The sequence below is a fragment of the Erithacus rubecula genome (genome assembly GCF_903797595.1).
Source record: "Erithacus rubecula genome assembly, chromosome: 3".
In the NCBI taxonomy this organism is placed as follows: Eukaryota; Metazoa; Chordata; class Aves; order Passeriformes; family Muscicapidae; genus Erithacus; species Erithacus rubecula.
Window position 1 is genome coordinate 24,570,694 of NC_136689.1, and position 18,258 is coordinate 24,588,951.

Genomic DNA, 18,258 nt, shown 5'->3' on the forward strand with positions numbered 1-18,258 from the left:
TACCCTTTCAAAGACTAAAATTGTCTGATTTTATGTTTTACTGTTATTTTAAAGAGTTTCAAAAATTTTACATAACTTCAAACCATTACACATCAGTCCTGCAAGCCAAGCAAATACTCATTCATCTCTGCCTTCTCTATGTGGACCACCAACTTCAACTGCCCATCCCCACCTGACAGAATACTCAAACCAATACACTCAAGCTCTCAGAACCATCCAGGTTAATTTTATCCAAGAGAAACAGAGGGAGAAAAAGAGGCCACTGCAGCAGGAGGAAAGCTAGACTAAAACTAGACAAGACAGCATTGCACCCTGGGTCTGCATCCCGTTCCCTCCTGTGATAAATTACATTCAGGTAGCAAATGATAGTGGCTGGATGTTTTTGTCTTACGTTATCTTTTTTGTTTTGTCTTTTTTTGCCCCAATTTTTATTTTAAAGGGGGGGGGGGGGAAGAGAAAACATGGCATTACAGAAACCAAAAAGGCTGTAGAATTCCATACATGGAGAAGAAATGAATAGGTTTTACACTTACAAGGGCTTTGACAAGGCAGGAAGCATTGTATTCTTCTTGTACACATTATTAAAAAGCTAAAGTAACTGAATCATCAAACCAGAATATTGCCTTGATATATAAAACTTCAATGTACTAGGAATTTTTTAAAAATTAGCTGGATTTCCTTGAATGCTGCAATGTTGCAACAGAAAGTGCATTTGAGCAGTGATCCCAAAATATGTTTAGCCTATTTTCACTTCAGGCAAATACTATTTTCTTATCACTGATTTGGAAGTTTACAGTGAGTAGTAAATCTTACCTGTACACATCAGTACCTAACCACATAATCTACACCCCTCTTTCAAATAAAAATATTCTTAACTGTTTCAAAGAAATCAAAAAAGAGAAGCACATAGACCTTAAGTAAAGAAGGGTGCAGAAACATATTACAGAGAGCTCACAAGTGCTGTGGTGCCTCCAAAAGGCTTCAGTAAAGTTTCAGGGATAGATTCAAATGCAGGATTAGGGTGGATCAACAAACAGACAACCAGTCATTTTGTGAAAGTTTTAAATCAGAACAGTTTATATTTTATCTTTTAAATAAAAAAATGGCTTTGGTTTCCTAGTCAAGAGGGACAATAAGGATGATTTGTTTTCATAAAGAGCATAATGCTAATCAACTCAATCTGCAGCAAACATGTATTTCTTGACCACTCTTATACTTAAGTTACCTTCATAAAAGTAACCTCCATGACTTAGTTAATAAAAAGTTATCTTGGGTAAAAATTCAGGTGTTTTTTCAGTAGAGTATTAGAAGCTCTTGTGATTTCTGAAACAGTTTTCCCCCTATTTTTCCAAACAAGGCATCTGATCCCATTGATGTCAGTGATGCTTTGTTTAACCACAACCTATGGTTAACAGGTTTGGTTCACCCACACAGTTGGCCACCTGCAGTTCAGCAGCAGCACAGTCAGCCTTTGCATCATACAGGTGGAAAACTCTCACAATAAATGAAAAATTTCTTCAAACACTTACTCATGCAATTTCCATCAGACTGATACACATCACCCAGTTAACACTATTTTTTCAAGAATAATAAATACATTTATAAAAACTGAAGTCCTCGAGTTAGAAACAAAGATTTAACTTGGCTTCTCTTATCCATTCTGCTCTTTGATAACAGTCACAATATCTTTCAATTGATTACCATCAATTTACAGAACAGTCAACTGGTGGCTTCACAGTAACAAATAAGATTGCCATTCATTTAATTAACACCCAGCACCATCTCAATAAACCCTAGAAAGCATCTCTGCATAGCTATGAATATCTAAATACTTTTTGAAAACTAGACCAAGGTTTTCAGGAGTGTGTAGAAGAACATTCAGAATAGAATAATATAGATACTATTCAAGCTCCTCAGCCAGGAACAGAAATCACCAGATTATTCCCCATTGCTCAGAGGGGAGTTTGCATCCCTCAGCCTGATTGAAGTCCTCAAAACAGAGCTCACATTAAAATATATTAAAGGACTTCAAGGAAAATTAATATAATCAAGATTATATAAGGAACACAGCTGTCAAACAAAGCAGTCCCTTGTCCAGAAAGTATTTTCCCATGAATTACAAAGTTTTGGTACAGCAGCATATGTTCTTAACAGTACACCAACAACAGAAAGCTTTTATTTCCAATAGCATTGTCAAAGTACACCTTAAAGATGATTTAAGCTTTAGGTTTGCATAATTTGTTTGGTTTTCTTAAAGCAGAGTGCACACGAAACACTTGCAGCACTTTAAATGGGGATTATTTGAACAGTCTATTCTTGGCTAGCTGACTTGTAATGTTTCAATGTGCGTGCAGAAGGATCAGTAGCTTTAACCCATCTGGGCATCCAGTAGTGGGGCAGCCAGCTGCTCCGCCCTGGGTAGTGCTTTTCAAAGATCTGCCGGTAGTAATAACTTTCTTTTGTTTTAGGAGGATTGAAAGGATATTTCTCCGCTGCCTTCTCCAGTAAAAGGTCATCAACCTACAGACAAAAGCAAAATTCAAGTTAAGCTGTAAATATCTTCAACTTTTTAAGACACGCAAGGATTCACCAACCATGAAATGTCCACAGTTTTGAAAAGAAACCAAATCTATTCTAGAGGCACAGATTTAACAGGTCAAACTTTTGTCAAAGGCTCATTTGATCTTTATGAATATGTAAATGTATTCCAGTGCTGCTGGTATTTCTCTGCATTACATGTGAAGCCCATTTCTCTGGGTCGCAATCAGCTTTGTTAGTAAGGTCAGACACTTCTTTCCTACCCTTCTTTTGCTGTGAAACAGGTACAAAAATTTAAAGCAAGTCATTTTGCCATGTAAGTGGTTTCCAAGTTGCTTTTGTAGCTTGGGGAAGAGTTGGCTGTTACCATTAACACCATGCTCCTAACAACAGAAGACCAAGGATGCAAAGACACCTGCAGTTGCTAAGCTGGCTGAGAAAGGAAGGAAAAATAGTTGCACCAGTTGAGGCAATTTCAATGAGCAGCTTCTGCTGCCATCATGCTGTGTAACTTTTTGTGTCTGTGAAATGAATTTGCTGCTCCTACAGCAGTACAGGCTCAGAACAGGTAGAAGAACACTGTTGCCTGACCCAACAGAGAAAGAAAATGGGGAAGAAAGAGTTGGTGTAGGACAGGCAAGTTCCCATCCACAGGCTTAACTACATGAATTTCCATGTAACACGGCTCTGGTGTAAATAGGGTGTTATTCCTTCCTCTCCATGATTAAACTATATCTGCACTCCAGAGAGGATTATCCTTTGTACAGAGTCAAAATGCTGTAAGTCTTCACTGGTGAACAATGCAAGCAGAGGCTTTGAAAAGCAGAAAGGCTTAGCTAGGGATGGCTTTGAGAAACGAATGACGCAAACAAGAAAGTACATTATAAAGTCATTATGTTGTTACTCAGCTGCAGAGTAAGTTCAAGCAAGTGCCTTCAGCTGAAGCAGCTGCTTTGCCTGTAACACAGAAATTGTGTTTGTTGATACACAATCTAATTTGCAATCCAGACACTTAAATGATGTTCATTTCCTTATAGAGTCATTTCTGGCAGGGTCTAGCATTTCTTTGTAACTAGGATCACAAATGCCTTTAACCAACTCAGATATATAGAAGAGCATTGATTAACATTTATTTTACTTCTCCACAAGGAAGCTCAAATTAACTGTTGTATCCAGATTTATTCTCTCAACTAAGCATGTGAGCTGCCTCTCACTGGCAACCGTAACTAATATACCTAAGTGAAAAAGGAAAAAGTGATATTCTACCTGTTGATCAATATAGTCCTGAAGAATGGAAAACCAGGATTTCTTTACTGAGGCTATACCATCACTGAAAGCTTCTTTGGGTCTCCAGAGAATTTCTTTGGGAAGTAAATTGGAATCTTCAAAGGACAATCTTAAAAGGTACTTTTCAATTCCATTCTGTTTGCAGAACAAAGAACAATGTCATGAGTCTCAGGAACTGCAGTGCAAAGGTCTGGATTTAAACACTTATGAAATAGTTTCCTTTCAGAAGTTTTGATCACGAAAGGGTTCCCAGTAGCCCAACAATTCATCAAAATATTTAAGAGCGTGCTTGACTTTGTTTGGAGGACTTAACCATCAAATTCAGCAATCTGGTCATGCTTAGAACATGTATCAGTGAATTTGTAAACTTGCAATTGGATCCAACCCACTTTTATGTACCTTTGGGATTCGCAGTTCTGCTGGCAGAGATAAATAATAAGAAGTAAACCGATGATCCAAAAATGGGACTCTCAGTTCAAGGCTAAGCAAGGGGAATAAACAGAAAAGATATTGAATTAATCCAACAAGTCATCTACTTACAAATTCCACAGAAGCTAAACCTTCCCCATCTTTCACATAAACACCAGGTTTCCTGCTTTTACTTGGAAGAAATTTCACTTACAAATTGGTGAATTAAATTCAGGTAGTTGTAAATATGCAAGGTTAGGTGTATGGTCGACATAGATTAAAGACAATTATGTTTTATAATGCCATATTCTGGGCAGTTTATAGTGCCCTGAATTTACAGACTACAGTCCTATAGGATATGCAACAACCACTGCAACATGTATGCAAAAGCACATTTAAAAACATCTTCCTCTCAGAGAACTACCAAGCTGCTCACTAGGATTTCCATCAGCATTTGTAAACATATCACAGAACCAAGCAAGGACTTCTGCTGTCATTTCTGAAATCTGTATTTGTTTGTATTTTCAAGAAACAACAAAAAGGAGCCCTACAGCATTCACACAAGTTCTCTCCTATACCAGTGATAAAAACACACATATAAAGCCTTTCTGCTTTTGTATACCACAGTTTCTAAGGACACAGAAGGCAACAAATAAAATGACAATAACTGCAACTTCAGCAGAAAGAACCCCTCTCAGTGTGTCTGCTCAAGAGACATTATGATGTCCAGCTTCACAAGTGAAAGATGTTACACTGCATCCTAGTAATTTTATTGTCTCTTTAGCTTCTAATCTGATAAAAAGCTTCAGTTACTTCAGGTAATACCTACCTTATGAAAAAAAAAAAAAAAAACACAAATAAACCCAATACTGAGTATTCAGTAATCAAATACTGAAGGCTCAGTTTCTCCATATGCTAACAAGATTTGCACTGGTTATTCTTGTTCCTAAGTGATAATGGTAGCTTTCCTCTCTACTCTTAGTTCTTCTCCCTTTTCTCCATAAATGTCTCCTTAAATTCTGTTCTTTTTTGTTTGCCAAAGGTACCATATTTTCTTACCTAAAGACAGTTTTCTTGGTTTAATTAATGTATTTCTTTTAGTAAAATGCTTCTGTTTAGTAAAACAATACTGTTTTCTACAGCACTCAATCTGGAGATTCTTTAAGGTATCAGTTACACAGATTGTATCCTATTATCTCTTTATTACAGTCAGCTACATCATGCATATAACCTTTTCAGCATATTGTTTTAGTCCTGATGATTATCAGATTCAAGACTTCTCTTTGTCTAAACCTCCAAAGACCCCAGTCAAATACAAGTTTGCCTTCCCTCCTTAACTCTGAATATTTTTATTTCCAATTCACTGCTTTTGTAAAGACCAGTACAATCCTAGACAAAAATATTTAAGCTGGCAACACAGTGGGCCCTATAGTCAGGGATAAGATTAGATTTGGCAGTGTGCTTCACTGTTGCTCAAATTCCTCAAGCCAACAACTTCAAGTTGGCATACAAATCCTCAGCAGTCTTTTCCTGCCTAATCTTCTTTTGCTTTTAAATTATGAGTGCTCAGCATCCAAGGGAATACATTTTACCCATGTGCTGCAGTAGTTCTGTCTGCACGAAGTACATCAAACAGGTAGAGCTCCTTCAGAAGCCTCTCACTCTCTTCTGCAGCTTCCTCAGGAGATGGTGCCTGAAAACAAAACAAGCATGGAGTACACAGGGGGAACACAGCTGCATTGAGGAAACCATTGCTGGCTGTCCTGCATTTAAATTGTAGTGATCACCAAGCAACCTCAAAACCAGCAAAAACTACATACAAGAAATAACAGTCTCAGGAACTGCTGAAGATTAAGAAAGCTATTTCTTAGGTGATTAAATCTCTTGGATTTCATGCCACTTCAGAAGAAAAACTCAACAAGTGACAACTCTCAAACATCAAAAAGTTATGACAACTCTCAAACATCACACCTTGAAATATCACAGATATTTCAACAGATGTTCTGTTGAAAGGCAGAACAAGTAGCTCAAGGGCATTCTCTATAGTTAACATATTTACCTTATGGAAATATATATATCCTTGTGTCAGCTCATCTGAGCCTTCTCCTGAAAAAATGACCACACTGTCTGTTTTCTTCCGAATATATTTGGAGACAAGATACATACCTTAAAAAAAAACATAAAAAGTTGTTCAAGTTATTAAAGTACATCTACATACAGCTAGTAGTTTAAAATTCAGTATTTTAGAAATTTGTTGTCTCCCACACTAATTTCTTCTTTAGCAAAAAACTGATGTAAAGTAGCATCTCATTGTTACTCAAAGCCAGCAACAGCCACACTAAGCTGGTGCTGCAAATATATCTAAAATGTGTACTTACACTTGGCCCTCAAAATATCAGAAAGATATGTCCACTTTTGACCCTGGGAACACTGGAGGATTCCCATGGGAACACACAGAGGAGTTAGTTGTCCTGACTCAATTTGAAATTAAGGGCATTATTAATTCCAGCACAGTGATAAAGAAACCTTCTAGCCTTGGGGAAAAGCAAAAATTGCTGCTTAACTCTCCACCACTCTGAGTACAACTGGATGAAACCCTTTATTTCAATTTTTTTTGTAAATAATTATTTATAAAACAAAATTATGCCTTCCACTCAATGCATCTTTCTGAATGGGATGCTTTGATAACAAAAATACTACAAATCTAAAGAAAAGGATCTAGTTCATTATAATACTAAGAGCAAATCCCAAAGAAAAAATTACAGAAAAAAGTTTTAGTAAAATGCTTAAATTTTTAAAGAAATGCATTCATTATTTCACATTGCTAAATCCCATCTTCATGGAGGAAATTCCATCCAGAGAGTTCAGTTTTGAAAACCGTTTTGTCTATTTGGCTTCATAACTCTTGTACAATGACACAATATTAACTGGGTAAAATGCTGTAGCTTGCAATAGACAAAAGGTCCCATTGGATTAGGGGTTTTCCCCTCTTTGTTAGATATTTCCCTTCTTTGTTAGAAGCTGTTGCTGACTCCCTTCACTTCTCAGAATCAAGTGTACATTATATAAACCTGTGTTACTAAACCTATGTTACTAAAGGGCAATAATAAATACTTCACATTAGTATCACAATTATGCAAGGAAAGGGTAACTGTGATTTGCTGTCAAAATATTCAGTACCTCAGAAAACCTGTGAATATCCCCCTGCCTCCAAGGTTCACACTTACCAGAGCAGAAAACTCAGATCTGCAGATCTAACCTTTCTTCTTCATATAACTATTGCTTTTCATCTCAAACCTTCAAGAACAGTTCTTGACAGTTGCTTTGTGCAGGCAGGGATTTGTAAATAACTGCTTTGGCATCAGTGTGGTATCACAGATAAGTCTGGGTAGCAGAACTTTGGAGTCCCAGTCCCCAGATTCTGTGACAGCTAAGGGATCTAGCAGACCACCATACAAGTTTGCATAAAATTTTATCTGTGTGATATAAACCAAAGATGGCCATTAAAAAAATCTTACCAATAGAAGCTCTTATTGTTGTTATATCGTAGGTTTCCAACGAGAAGATAACCTCCTCTATTGCCTGAATCCCCTCTTCAGTATTAAGTATTACTTCATGATGTTCACTGCCTAAATGTGCTGCCACCTGTTTGCAAAAGGTCAAAATAATGTATCACTTTTCAACTAGAACATTTTATAAACATCCAATGTGTTTAATGCAAATGCACTCAGCTCTCTTCTACTAAAACGACAATTATGACATTAGGCCAAGAAAAGACATTGTTTAGCAGACCTTTGACTTGCAGTGGTATGTTCACCAGAGAAAACATAGTCTCCTTAATTACAGTGTTCAATCCTGATTGCAACAGACCATCCAGCTGCTTGCCTAAAAATGTTAACAGAATCTGTAGAGGCTCTAAAAATTCCAGACATCTGCCCTTAAGAGAAAAAGCAGCACAAAAGTAATGAAAGCTTGCATAGTACCCCAGATGCCAAATAGTTTGTACAAAACTGTTAATTCAGCAAATTGGCAATTAACTTACAATATTTAACATATATACAAATGCCTTAGTATAGGAACTATAACATGGAGACCTACCCTAAAACTCTGAGGCAGAACTGACACAAGTCCAAAGTACTATCCTTTTGACAACAATGGGACTCTGTCATGAAAGTTTTCCAAATGCAAGAGAAAACAGTTAAGGTTCCAGCTGCCTCTTTTGTAAGATTAAGCAGCAAGTGTTGTACTAAAAATGTATTGCAAAATTTTACATCATAGCAATTAATGAATTTTCAGTGTTATTATTAATATCATACCATGAAGTTAGCACCATTAATATACACTGTTTAGCATTCAGTAGCTCAGAACAAACTGAAAGCAATGCTTAAGATACCTTTCTGGCAGCAAGTAAGTCAGGACTGTTTTCCATTCCAATTGCAAAGGTTTGTAATGGATAATTGATGTTGATTTCTTTCATCAGTTTCAGAAGAACAGCTGCAACCAAGCTGGAATCTAAGCCCCCTGCCAACAAAACAAATTATCTGATTAGGTGTTTGAATGATGTTTTGCTTCCCTCTTAAGGAATCTAGATATTGGAATTCCATGAGTGGGCTTCATTTTTAAGCTGTGTGAATACAAGGTACTTCTCATATAAGTGCACATTTACCTCTGCTTAATAAAAGAATCAGGCAACTTCAGTGGAACACCTTCAGTAACAGTTACAAGTACTTTTGGTGTCAGAAGCACCAGTGGAATGCCTTATTTAAGATAACCAGAAGGTATACTGAACATATTGTACTATTAGAGAATATTCCCCTTCTCAACTCTGCTGAAATGGGATTTATTCTCCATTTTAAAACTACTCCCTATCTTCCTTTTACCTGCACATTTGACAACTGATAAGACTATGGATTTTTTTTGTTTGCTGTAAGTAAAAGAACAGAATGCTTAGTGTAAGGGTTTCACTCTTCCTCAGTCATTCTTTTTTTTCTTCCTCTTTTTTTCTAGAGGAGAGTGAAAGGATTTGAAGAGTTTAGAGAACAAGCAGAAAGTAAAACCAAGAGATGCACCAGCTGCCTAAATGTACTCTGAGGATCCACCTTCTTATTGTCATGAGCTAGTTCTGCTCATTCTTGGCTAGTTCTACTTGCTGCTCTCCTAGAAGTACTGAGCAAAACACAGCCCCTGTCTGCCCACATCTGCCTGCAGTTCTGACAAGCATGAGGCAAAACCCTCTTCTCTTTGTTTCCTACAGCCTGCATGTGTTTTTTCAGCTAAGTGCATTAGCATCAATTCCCACCCTGATCCCCCTTGTGGACATGCTATCTTGAAAAAAAAAAAAATATATTTCCTGTAAAAATGACATGCAAATTCCGAGAAAAGGAGAGCACAGAAAACAGTGCTCAGGATACAGAAATCAGGAAAATAAAAACTCAGGTTTCCATTGTGACACTGAAGAATTTCCTCTGTGATTGGAAACAAAAGCAATTCTCCAACTGTGATGCTCCAAGCACACCCAAAATTGTGAAGCACCAGGATACTCTGGTATTACTCATACCAGCACGGATACTTAGTTCTGCTGCTTCCTGAATGTGCATCTGAGGAGCTACTGACTGCCTTCTAATCTGATATTTGAAATTTGGGGTTTAAACAAGCTTTTTACTGAAACTGAGATCTTCCAACTCTATGTATCTTCTTGTTTAATTTACCTTCTTTCTACTTTTTATGACAACATAGTAAAGAAATGGTCCAGCAGTATTTCCTGGTCAGTTCTCTCTCATTCAGATGCACATTTAATAGGGTTCATGACAATAAATGTAATTACTGTTGCTCAGTGAATGCATGAAAACCATTCCAGAACTCTTACCACAAGTACCAAGTGCCACACAAACACAGGACCATGTGTTGTGTGGTCAGACCCATGGTTACAGAGCCTTACCTCTGTAGAGTGCCTCTGTAACACTGAGCCATCAGATCACAACAGTGATCAGCTAAGACAGTGAACAACTTCCTGTACCACAAGTGATTTACCTTATCTGCAAAAAGAGAGTGGCAAATAATTTTGGTCCAGATGGTCTCCTGTAATATGGTAATTAAGGAAGTTTAGGATGGAGACTAAAGCAAAGGTGGCAAGCAAGAATTCTCCTGCTTCTGAAACATGCTAAGGTTTTCTTCTGGGCAAAGTGAATGTAATAATTACATTTGATTTTTAGACCAACCTAAGCATAAATCTCATTCTACTTGAGAATACACTGAGTGATTTTTCAATAGGAATACTATATTTATTTGTCTTATTTTAAAATGCTCAGTGTCTCAATAAGCCATGATTCCAACCCAGAGTAAACTTTAAAAGCATAAGACTTTCAAGATACTTGTAAACTGGAAAACTTCATGCTAAACTAAGAAGTTCTCTGTTGCCTGTTCTAAAAAGCAAATAGAGATTCAGATCACTCTAGGTACAATATAGCAGCCAATATATTTTCCTTTAACTGGTAGAGGATGGGCAAAAGAGAGAGAAGATACAGAATCACTGTGGTTCTTGCTACTTACCTGACAGCAGACAACCAATCCTCCTGTGAGCCATCAAACGTTTTCTAACAGCATTTTCAAAGAGAATACGGATGTTGCTTTTCACCGTTTCAAGGTCAAAACCTGCACAGAACAAAGAAAAGAGAAGGGTAAAAATCATCCAAAAAGTGTTACTTAGACTTTCCTGGATGATGCTAATTAGGAAACAAAGATATCTGTTTGAATCTCCTTTGATAACAAGGACACTCAAGTCCACCTTTGTACATGACTGCCTACAAAAACAATTCTAAAGTCCCTATATTTTAAAGGTTCTTACAGGTTGGGTTTTTTTTTTCCTTAAATGGTACTTTTTTTAAACCAATCAGTGCAAATTTTACATTCAAAGATTATGATTTTTTCACTTTTAAATCAGAGTAAGTAGCAAAGTCTTTGCTGTACTACCTGAAGGCAGAGCTTCCACTGTATCACATGCAGCATGGAGTGGTTCATCTTTACAACTGTGAAATTTTACTAATTCCACTGATGCAACCTTGCCAGAGGGCTTCAAGTCCAACACTTCATAATGACCAGGAAGAAATGGTTCCACTTTAGAACATAAGGATGTTGAATGCTTTAAGTTGATAAGTCCTACACAGAAAATAGGGGGAAAAAAAAATGAGTTTTTGACTTAATGGCTAAGTTACACCTCACTCAACAGCCTCTCTACTAAAACTATACACAAATATTTTCTCCAGATCCTAAATCTACTATTAAAATTTTTTTTTTTGATTCACCATCAGTCCTGGCCAGAGCATGATTCTGCTTCTGGCAGGATGTACACATAGATCTGAGTCACCCCAAGCTGAGGCAGAGAGCAGAGAAAGCAAACCAGCAAGTTTTACTAATTGGCAAGTAGCAATTTATCCCTGTGAGCACAAGCAAGACCACTTTTCTAACTGACTGCATTATGGCCAGGCCAAAGTATAATAACCATTGGAGAATTTGAATTATAATTATTAATTAATTTTGTGTTTAAAATTAAGTGTAGTCGAGCTAACAAAGGGTCTGCAATAAAACATCACTTGTAGTTATGTAGTGCTTAATTGACATTTATTTAGTGATTTTAAAACTCATTGGTTCTAGACTGATCTACTCCATTCATATTGAATGCCAGGTATAACACTTGTAGCCAAACCTCATTTTTATTCCCCGTGTGAAAGAGGATGTTTTGTACCTGCTGGTCACGTGGATGCCCCTTGAGGACACCCTCAAAAGGGACAATGAATTGCTGTTAGAGAGGGACTGGTAATTCACTGTGATTGTTATAGGACACAGCATCCAAAACATCTACTTCCCTTCCCCCTTCACAAGCAACAGAAATTGTGCAGCTATTAGTATTATTACATAGTACTATTAGAAGAGTCAACCTACGTTGGAGTCTGATAATAAATTAGATACACAATAAATGGGAGAGGAACAATAATGAAAGTCAATTTTAGCCAAAGTGTATTTTAGGCAATAAACTCCCTTTTGACACTGTTTGGATTTGTTTATGATAGCGCCAAGACTAGAGATAATTACTTTAAAAGAGAGCAGTGATGTGTCATCTCAAAGAAAAAAAATCATCATCAAATAAAATATGTGATTCTGGGAAATTACCCAAGGCTTCAGTAAATTTCAGTAGGGTTTCAAAACTCCTGGCTTTTACAGATAAGCAGTTATTGTGGTATATTTACCTAGTTCACAACATAACACCAAGACCAAAGTATAATATGATTTAAAGTAGCATAAGTCTAGTCTAGGTGAATAGACTGTATTTAACTTTGGCCTAACATAAAACATCTTGAGTTCAATACTGCTATGACTCCAGAACACAAAAAATGCTAGTTAAATAAGCAAGTTATTTTAGAGATATTAAGGACAATTAAACATCTTGGATAGTTTTATTTTAATGATGTGTAGTTCTTATATTACTAAATACAGCTCATATATTACTGAACTTACAGTTCATTTTTTTTGTTCACACTAAGAAGAAAAGCCCAACAAAGAAGTTTGCCTCCAACAGAAATACCTAAGGTACTAAACACAACTGGCTTTACCTTTTGCCTCAGAACAGACACCCAAAAATCCATCATCAGTCAGCACCTTAAACAGTGGTCTGACTCCATAGGTATCTCTTGCCAGGAACACTTTTCTGTTTGCAGTGTCCAGAAGGATGAAAGCAAATACACCATCTAGCATGGATGCTGTTTGTTCTATTCCTCCTCTGTTGTATAGATGAAGGATAACCTCACCATCCACTAATGTTTGATAGTCAAATCCAAACTGCTTCTGCAGCTAAGAAAAAAAAAATTAAGAAAAACATAAATAAGCATTTGTAAACACTGGCTGTTTAGTAATTGTTTCATAAGAATAATCTCATATGTAAATTAAAGTTTAAAAGTTATATAAATATTTCTGTCAAAGAAGGAAATCATACTTTTGTGTTCAGAGTTGTACTGGATTTGTGTGGCCTGGCTTTGGTAGTAGAAGGACTACAGGGGTGGCTTGTGTGAGAAGCTGCCAGAAGATTTCCCCACATCTGGCAGAGCCAAAGTCAGGTCCAGGATGGACCCATTGCTGGACAATGAGTCAATCAGGAATGATAGTAATGTTTCTGTGGTAACATGTTTAAGAATAATAAAGAAAAGTTATTGTGCAGATGTAATTGCAGCCAGAGAAGAGTGGGGTGAGACTATGCAGAGAGGAACAGCCCTGCAGACACCAAGGTCAGTGCAGGAAGAGGGCAGGAGGTGCTCCAGGTGCTGAGATTCCCCTGCAGCCCGTGGTGCAGCCCATGGTGAGACAGCTGTGTCCCACTGTCCATGGAGGATCACAGGGATGCAGAGATCCAACCATAGCCCAGGGAGGAGCCCCAAGCCAGAGAAGGTGGATGCCTGAGAGGAGCTGTGAACCCAAGGGAGGTCTGTCCTGGAGCAGGCTCTGGCAGGGACCTGCAGACCTGTGCAGAGAGGAGCCCACGCTGGAGCAGGTCTCCTGGTGGGACGTGTGACCCCATGGGGGACCCATCCTGGAGCAGCCTGAAGGAAAGCACCCTGTGGAAGAGGGACCCACACTGGAGCAGTCTGTGCAGAACTCCTGCTGTGGCACAGACTCATGCTGCAGAAGTTTGTGGAGGACTGTCTCCAGTGGGAGGGACCCCATACTGGAGAAGAGGAAGAAATCTCCTTCAGCAGTGGCAGGAACTCATGTGATAAACTGACCATAACCCTCATTTTGCATTTCCCTGCTGGAGAGGAGAAGAGAAGGCTTGGGAAGGAGGAAGTGGTAGAGGGAAGGTTTATTTTTTCAAGGCCTATTTTACTTCTCATTATCCTGTTCTGATTTGTTGGTAATAAATTCAATTTAATTTAATCTCCCCAAGTTCAGTCTGTTTTATCCATGACAGTATTTGGTGAGTGATCTCCCCCAGACCTTATCTCAGCTCATGAAAGTTTAGTTATATTTTCTCTCCCCTGTCCACTTGTTGGAGGGAAGTTTTGTTGGGTGCCTGGCATCCAGTCAGGGCAACCCACTAAAAAAATTTTACCCAGGATAATCTCTTAGACAATGAGACTGACAATGCAGTCTTAAGCAATTCAAGTTAAGGCAAATTTTCAGGGAGACACTTCTGTCTGAGGATGTCAAACTGCAAACCCATGACCCCAGTTTTCAAAACCACTAGTCAGCCACTGTGTAAAAAAACCCCACCAAACAAAATACATAGACATGTGCAACATCTCTGCAGAGTAAAGTACTTTGAAAATAATCTTTGGTTTACTTATGCAGTCACTGCAATTCCTCAGTTGTTTTTTTTTTTTTTTATTCCTTCTGCCTAATCTTCCTTCATTTCTCAAACCAGCCCTTTCACTCAGCCTGTGCATATAAAATGGGGGAGGAAGAAATTAGCTGTCAGACCAAATATTTTTAGCAGCAACATCGCATCCATCAGGGACATTTTCAAACTTTAGGAACTATATAAGAGTTGCTGTTTGTTTTGGGCCTAAGAGACTTAAGTGGCTCTCAAAAACCCCACAAAAAATCTGACTTCTGATGCAGACACCTAAGGGCTTCAGTGGCATACTGGAATCTCCCTAAAGCTTATTGCTTTTATGTAAATACGTAAGCATGCATACTATGCATCACTATATCTTAAGTGACATATCCCATCTAGATTGAGATAGGGTAATAAAATGCAATACCCAACAATGGGAGAACGATGACCCAAAACAATTGAAGAGCAAGACAATCTAAAAGCATTTGTATTATGAAGAGAGAAGAAGGGGAGAAAGAGGCTTGGAATTCTTCTCCCCAAGAGATAATGAAGAATGTGTCTTAACTTCCAACTGAACAAACCTGAAGACGTACATATTTACTGCCATTCTTGTCAATTAAAAAGTGATTTATTTTTCAGTATTAAAGATTAAGCACGTTGCTAAATAAGCTACTGGGTTCAGAGCTCATTGAGATAATTTACTTCCTTTTAAATACTAGCTCTTTGCTAACTTTCACTTTTTTTTCTAATATTCTAGTCCAACGCATTCTAAAGATGTTCTGAACATCCAATAATGTCTTGAAATAGAACACTTTTTTTTAATTGCCTTTTCACATATCCAACATTTACCTGTTTGAAATTGTAGATTTCTCCATTGTAACACAGCCAGAGGTATGGGAATTTCTTCACCCGGATTGGCTGCATACCATATAACTGATCCACAACTGCCAGGCGGTGGAAACCAAAGCAGCAGTTGGTGAAACCATTGACGTTCTCAAAGCGAAATGCATCAGGACCTCTGTGTGCTATCTTCATGGCACTTAGGCACTGCACAGAAAGGCATTCATCACTCCCAAACAGGGCCCAGATACCACACATTGTGAGCCTCTTGTTCTACCTGCACGTGGAGAACCTGTTCAATACAGACATGAACACTGTAAGCAAGAGCTGACACTTGGTGTAGGGTCTGGCTGAGAGGCAGCTCATTTTCCCCTCAGCAGCCCTCACAGTGCTGGGGTTTGTGTTGGCATCACAGCACTGTTTTGGCCACTGCTCACACAGCACCAATGCAAGCCAACATTTCCCCCTCACCAGAAGGCTGGGAGCAGGCAACATCTTGGAAGGCAACGTAGCCAGGACAGCTGACCTAAACTACTCAAAGAGATATTCCATATCTGATGTCTGTCCAGATAAAAAAAAATAATGGAAAGGAGGATAAAGGCAGAGCAACTACTACATGTGCCCTGTTTCCCAGGAAGTGGCTGGATGTTGCTTGCTGACAGAAATAAGAGAATAAAATCTTTGGTTTTTTCCTTTTGCTTGTGCATGATCTCACTTAAAATTAAACTGCCTTTATCTCAACCCATAAGGTTTTCTATTTTTCATCACATTTTCTTTCCCCTCACTCTATCCTCCTGAAGAGGGGAGTGATAGAGTGCCTTGGGGAGCACCTGACATCCAGCCAAGGCCAACCCACCACACTCCTAAAAGCCTCAGATAACAGATGTAGGTTATCAACCGCTTAACTGCCAAGAGGCCTGATAAGAAGCACTGCAGACTTTACTAACATGAAACAAAACCTGGCTTGTTCAAAGCATGATAAGGAAATTTCAGCCAGTAAGAAATTAAGTTTAAGTTTTACCTTTAGATATAGCAAGGCTGTCTGTCTTTTTTTGGTTTTGTTTTTTTTTTTAATAGAGCACAAATGGATTAAATCATTACTGGCCATAGAGTATGATATGTTGGAGTAACACCATCTGAGTAGAAACATGAAACATCCTTTCAGCTTGTCAACTTTACACTCAAATGGGGTTTATACAAAGAGGGAGGCTCTTTAGCAAGTAGTGACAGGACGGGGGAACTGTTTGGAGCCCAAGGAGCATAGTTGAGACTGGAGTTCCCATCAGAGGCGTGGCAGGCCCGGGCGGCAGAGGAGCGGAGGGAGCGATGCTGTGGCAGTGCCATGCTGCCCGGCACGCTGCTGCAGCCCCGGCGCCCCTGGAGAGGCACACCGCCCTTGCGACCCTAACAGGGCAGGTGGGCCCTGGGCACCTTCCCTTCAAGCGATGTCGCTGGAGACATCAGCCCAACGCGGCCATTAGGGTGAAGGTTTGGAGAGCCACAAAGCCTACAGCTGCGGGGACAGCGGGGATGCGAAAGGCGTGCCAAAGGAGCACGGCACTGCAACAGCACCGCTGCCCCTCCAACATCTGTCCCATCTGCACCCGCAGACCTCAGCCGCAGCACACGGACCGGGCTTTCCCACCCTCTGGAGCGTGCTCCTGCCGGCCCGCGGCCCCCGGGGCAGCTCCTCCGCGCCACCCGCTCCCCTCGGCCCTTCCCCTTCCTCCGGCGGCTGCCGCGCACGCCGGGCCCGCCGCTCCCCCGCCAGCCGGGCCAGGAGGCCGAGCACGGCGGCATCCCTCCGGCCGGCCCTGCCCGGCACAGCCCCGCTGCCTTACCCGGAGCTGGCCGCCGGCGCACGGAGTGCCGCCGTCCGTGCCGTGCCGTGCCAGGGGATGGAGGAGGCGGCCCCGCCGGCCGCGGCTCCGCCCCCGCCGCCAGCTGCTGTTGAAACACGCCGCGAAGTTTCATCATGTGCTTCCCGTGCTGGCCTGCCCGGCGGCCGGAGCCGGGGCCTGCGCCCGCAGCCGTGTCTCTCCCAGCGGCCCGGCTGCCCCGCGGCAGGGCCGGGGCTCGCAGGCCGAGCGGCGCCGGGTCCCGCACCGCCCCGGCCGCTGAGCGGAAAAGGGCACCGGCAACACCGCTGGGCGCCCTGGGCAGCGTGGGCTCAGGCGGACGATTTGGAGCTGGCAGAATTCACAGAATTCACAGAATCACCAGGTTGGAAGAGACCTTCAGGATCATCGAGTCCATCTCATGCCCTAACACCTCAACTAAACCATGCCACCGAGAGCCGTATCCAGTCCTTTTTTTTTAAACACATCCAGGGATGGTGACTCCACCACCTCTCTGGGGTGGGGTACTTTATCACTCTTTCAATTAAAACCTTTTTTCTAGTATCCAACCTAATTTTCCCTTGATGCAGCTTGAGACCATGCCCTCTCATTCTGTCAGTGCTGCCTGGAGAAAGAGGCCGATCCCCACCTGACCACAGCCACCTTTCAGGGAGCTGTAGAGAGTGATGAGGTTACCCTGAGTCTCCTTTTCTCCAGGATAAACACCCCCAGCTCCCTCAGCTCCTCACAGGGTTTGTGTTCCAAGCCCCTCACCAGCCTTGTTGCCTCCTCTGGATGTGCTCAAGTGTCTCAATGTCCTTCCTAAACTGAGGGGACAGACCTGCACACAGCACTCAAGGTGTGGCCTCACCAGTGCTGAATAGAGGGGAAGAATGAGCTCCCTGTTCCTGCTGCCACACTGTTCCTGACACAGGCCAGGGGCCATTTGCCTTCTTGGCCACCAGGGCACACTGCTGGCTCATGTTCAGTCAGCTGCTGACCAGCACCCCCAGGTCCCTTCCTTCC

General features: G+C 40.5%; 1 protein-coding gene across 1 annotated transcript; it reads right to left on the reverse strand.

The window, feature by feature from the left end:
- Window positions 1-1,048: 1,048 nt before the first annotated feature.
- On the reverse strand, window positions 1,049-17,354 carry ASNS (asparagine synthetase (glutamine-hydrolyzing)). Its single transcript, XM_079301332.1, has 12 exons — window positions 17,236-17,354; window positions 15,404-15,686; window positions 12,840-13,077; window positions 11,203-11,388; window positions 10,783-10,884; window positions 8,627-8,754; window positions 7,752-7,878; window positions 6,293-6,399; window positions 5,826-5,926; window positions 4,225-4,306; window positions 3,805-3,960; window positions 1,049-2,520 (listed from the first exon to the last, which is right to left on the reverse strand). Exons 2-12 carry the CDS (start codon window positions 15,650-15,652, stop codon window positions 2,311-2,313), a joined length of 1,686 nt encoding a protein of 561 aa, XP_079157458.1. The 5' UTR covers window positions 15,653-15,686; window positions 17,236-17,354; the 3' UTR covers window positions 1,049-2,310.
- Between the last annotated feature and the right edge of the window lie 904 nt (window positions 17,355-18,258).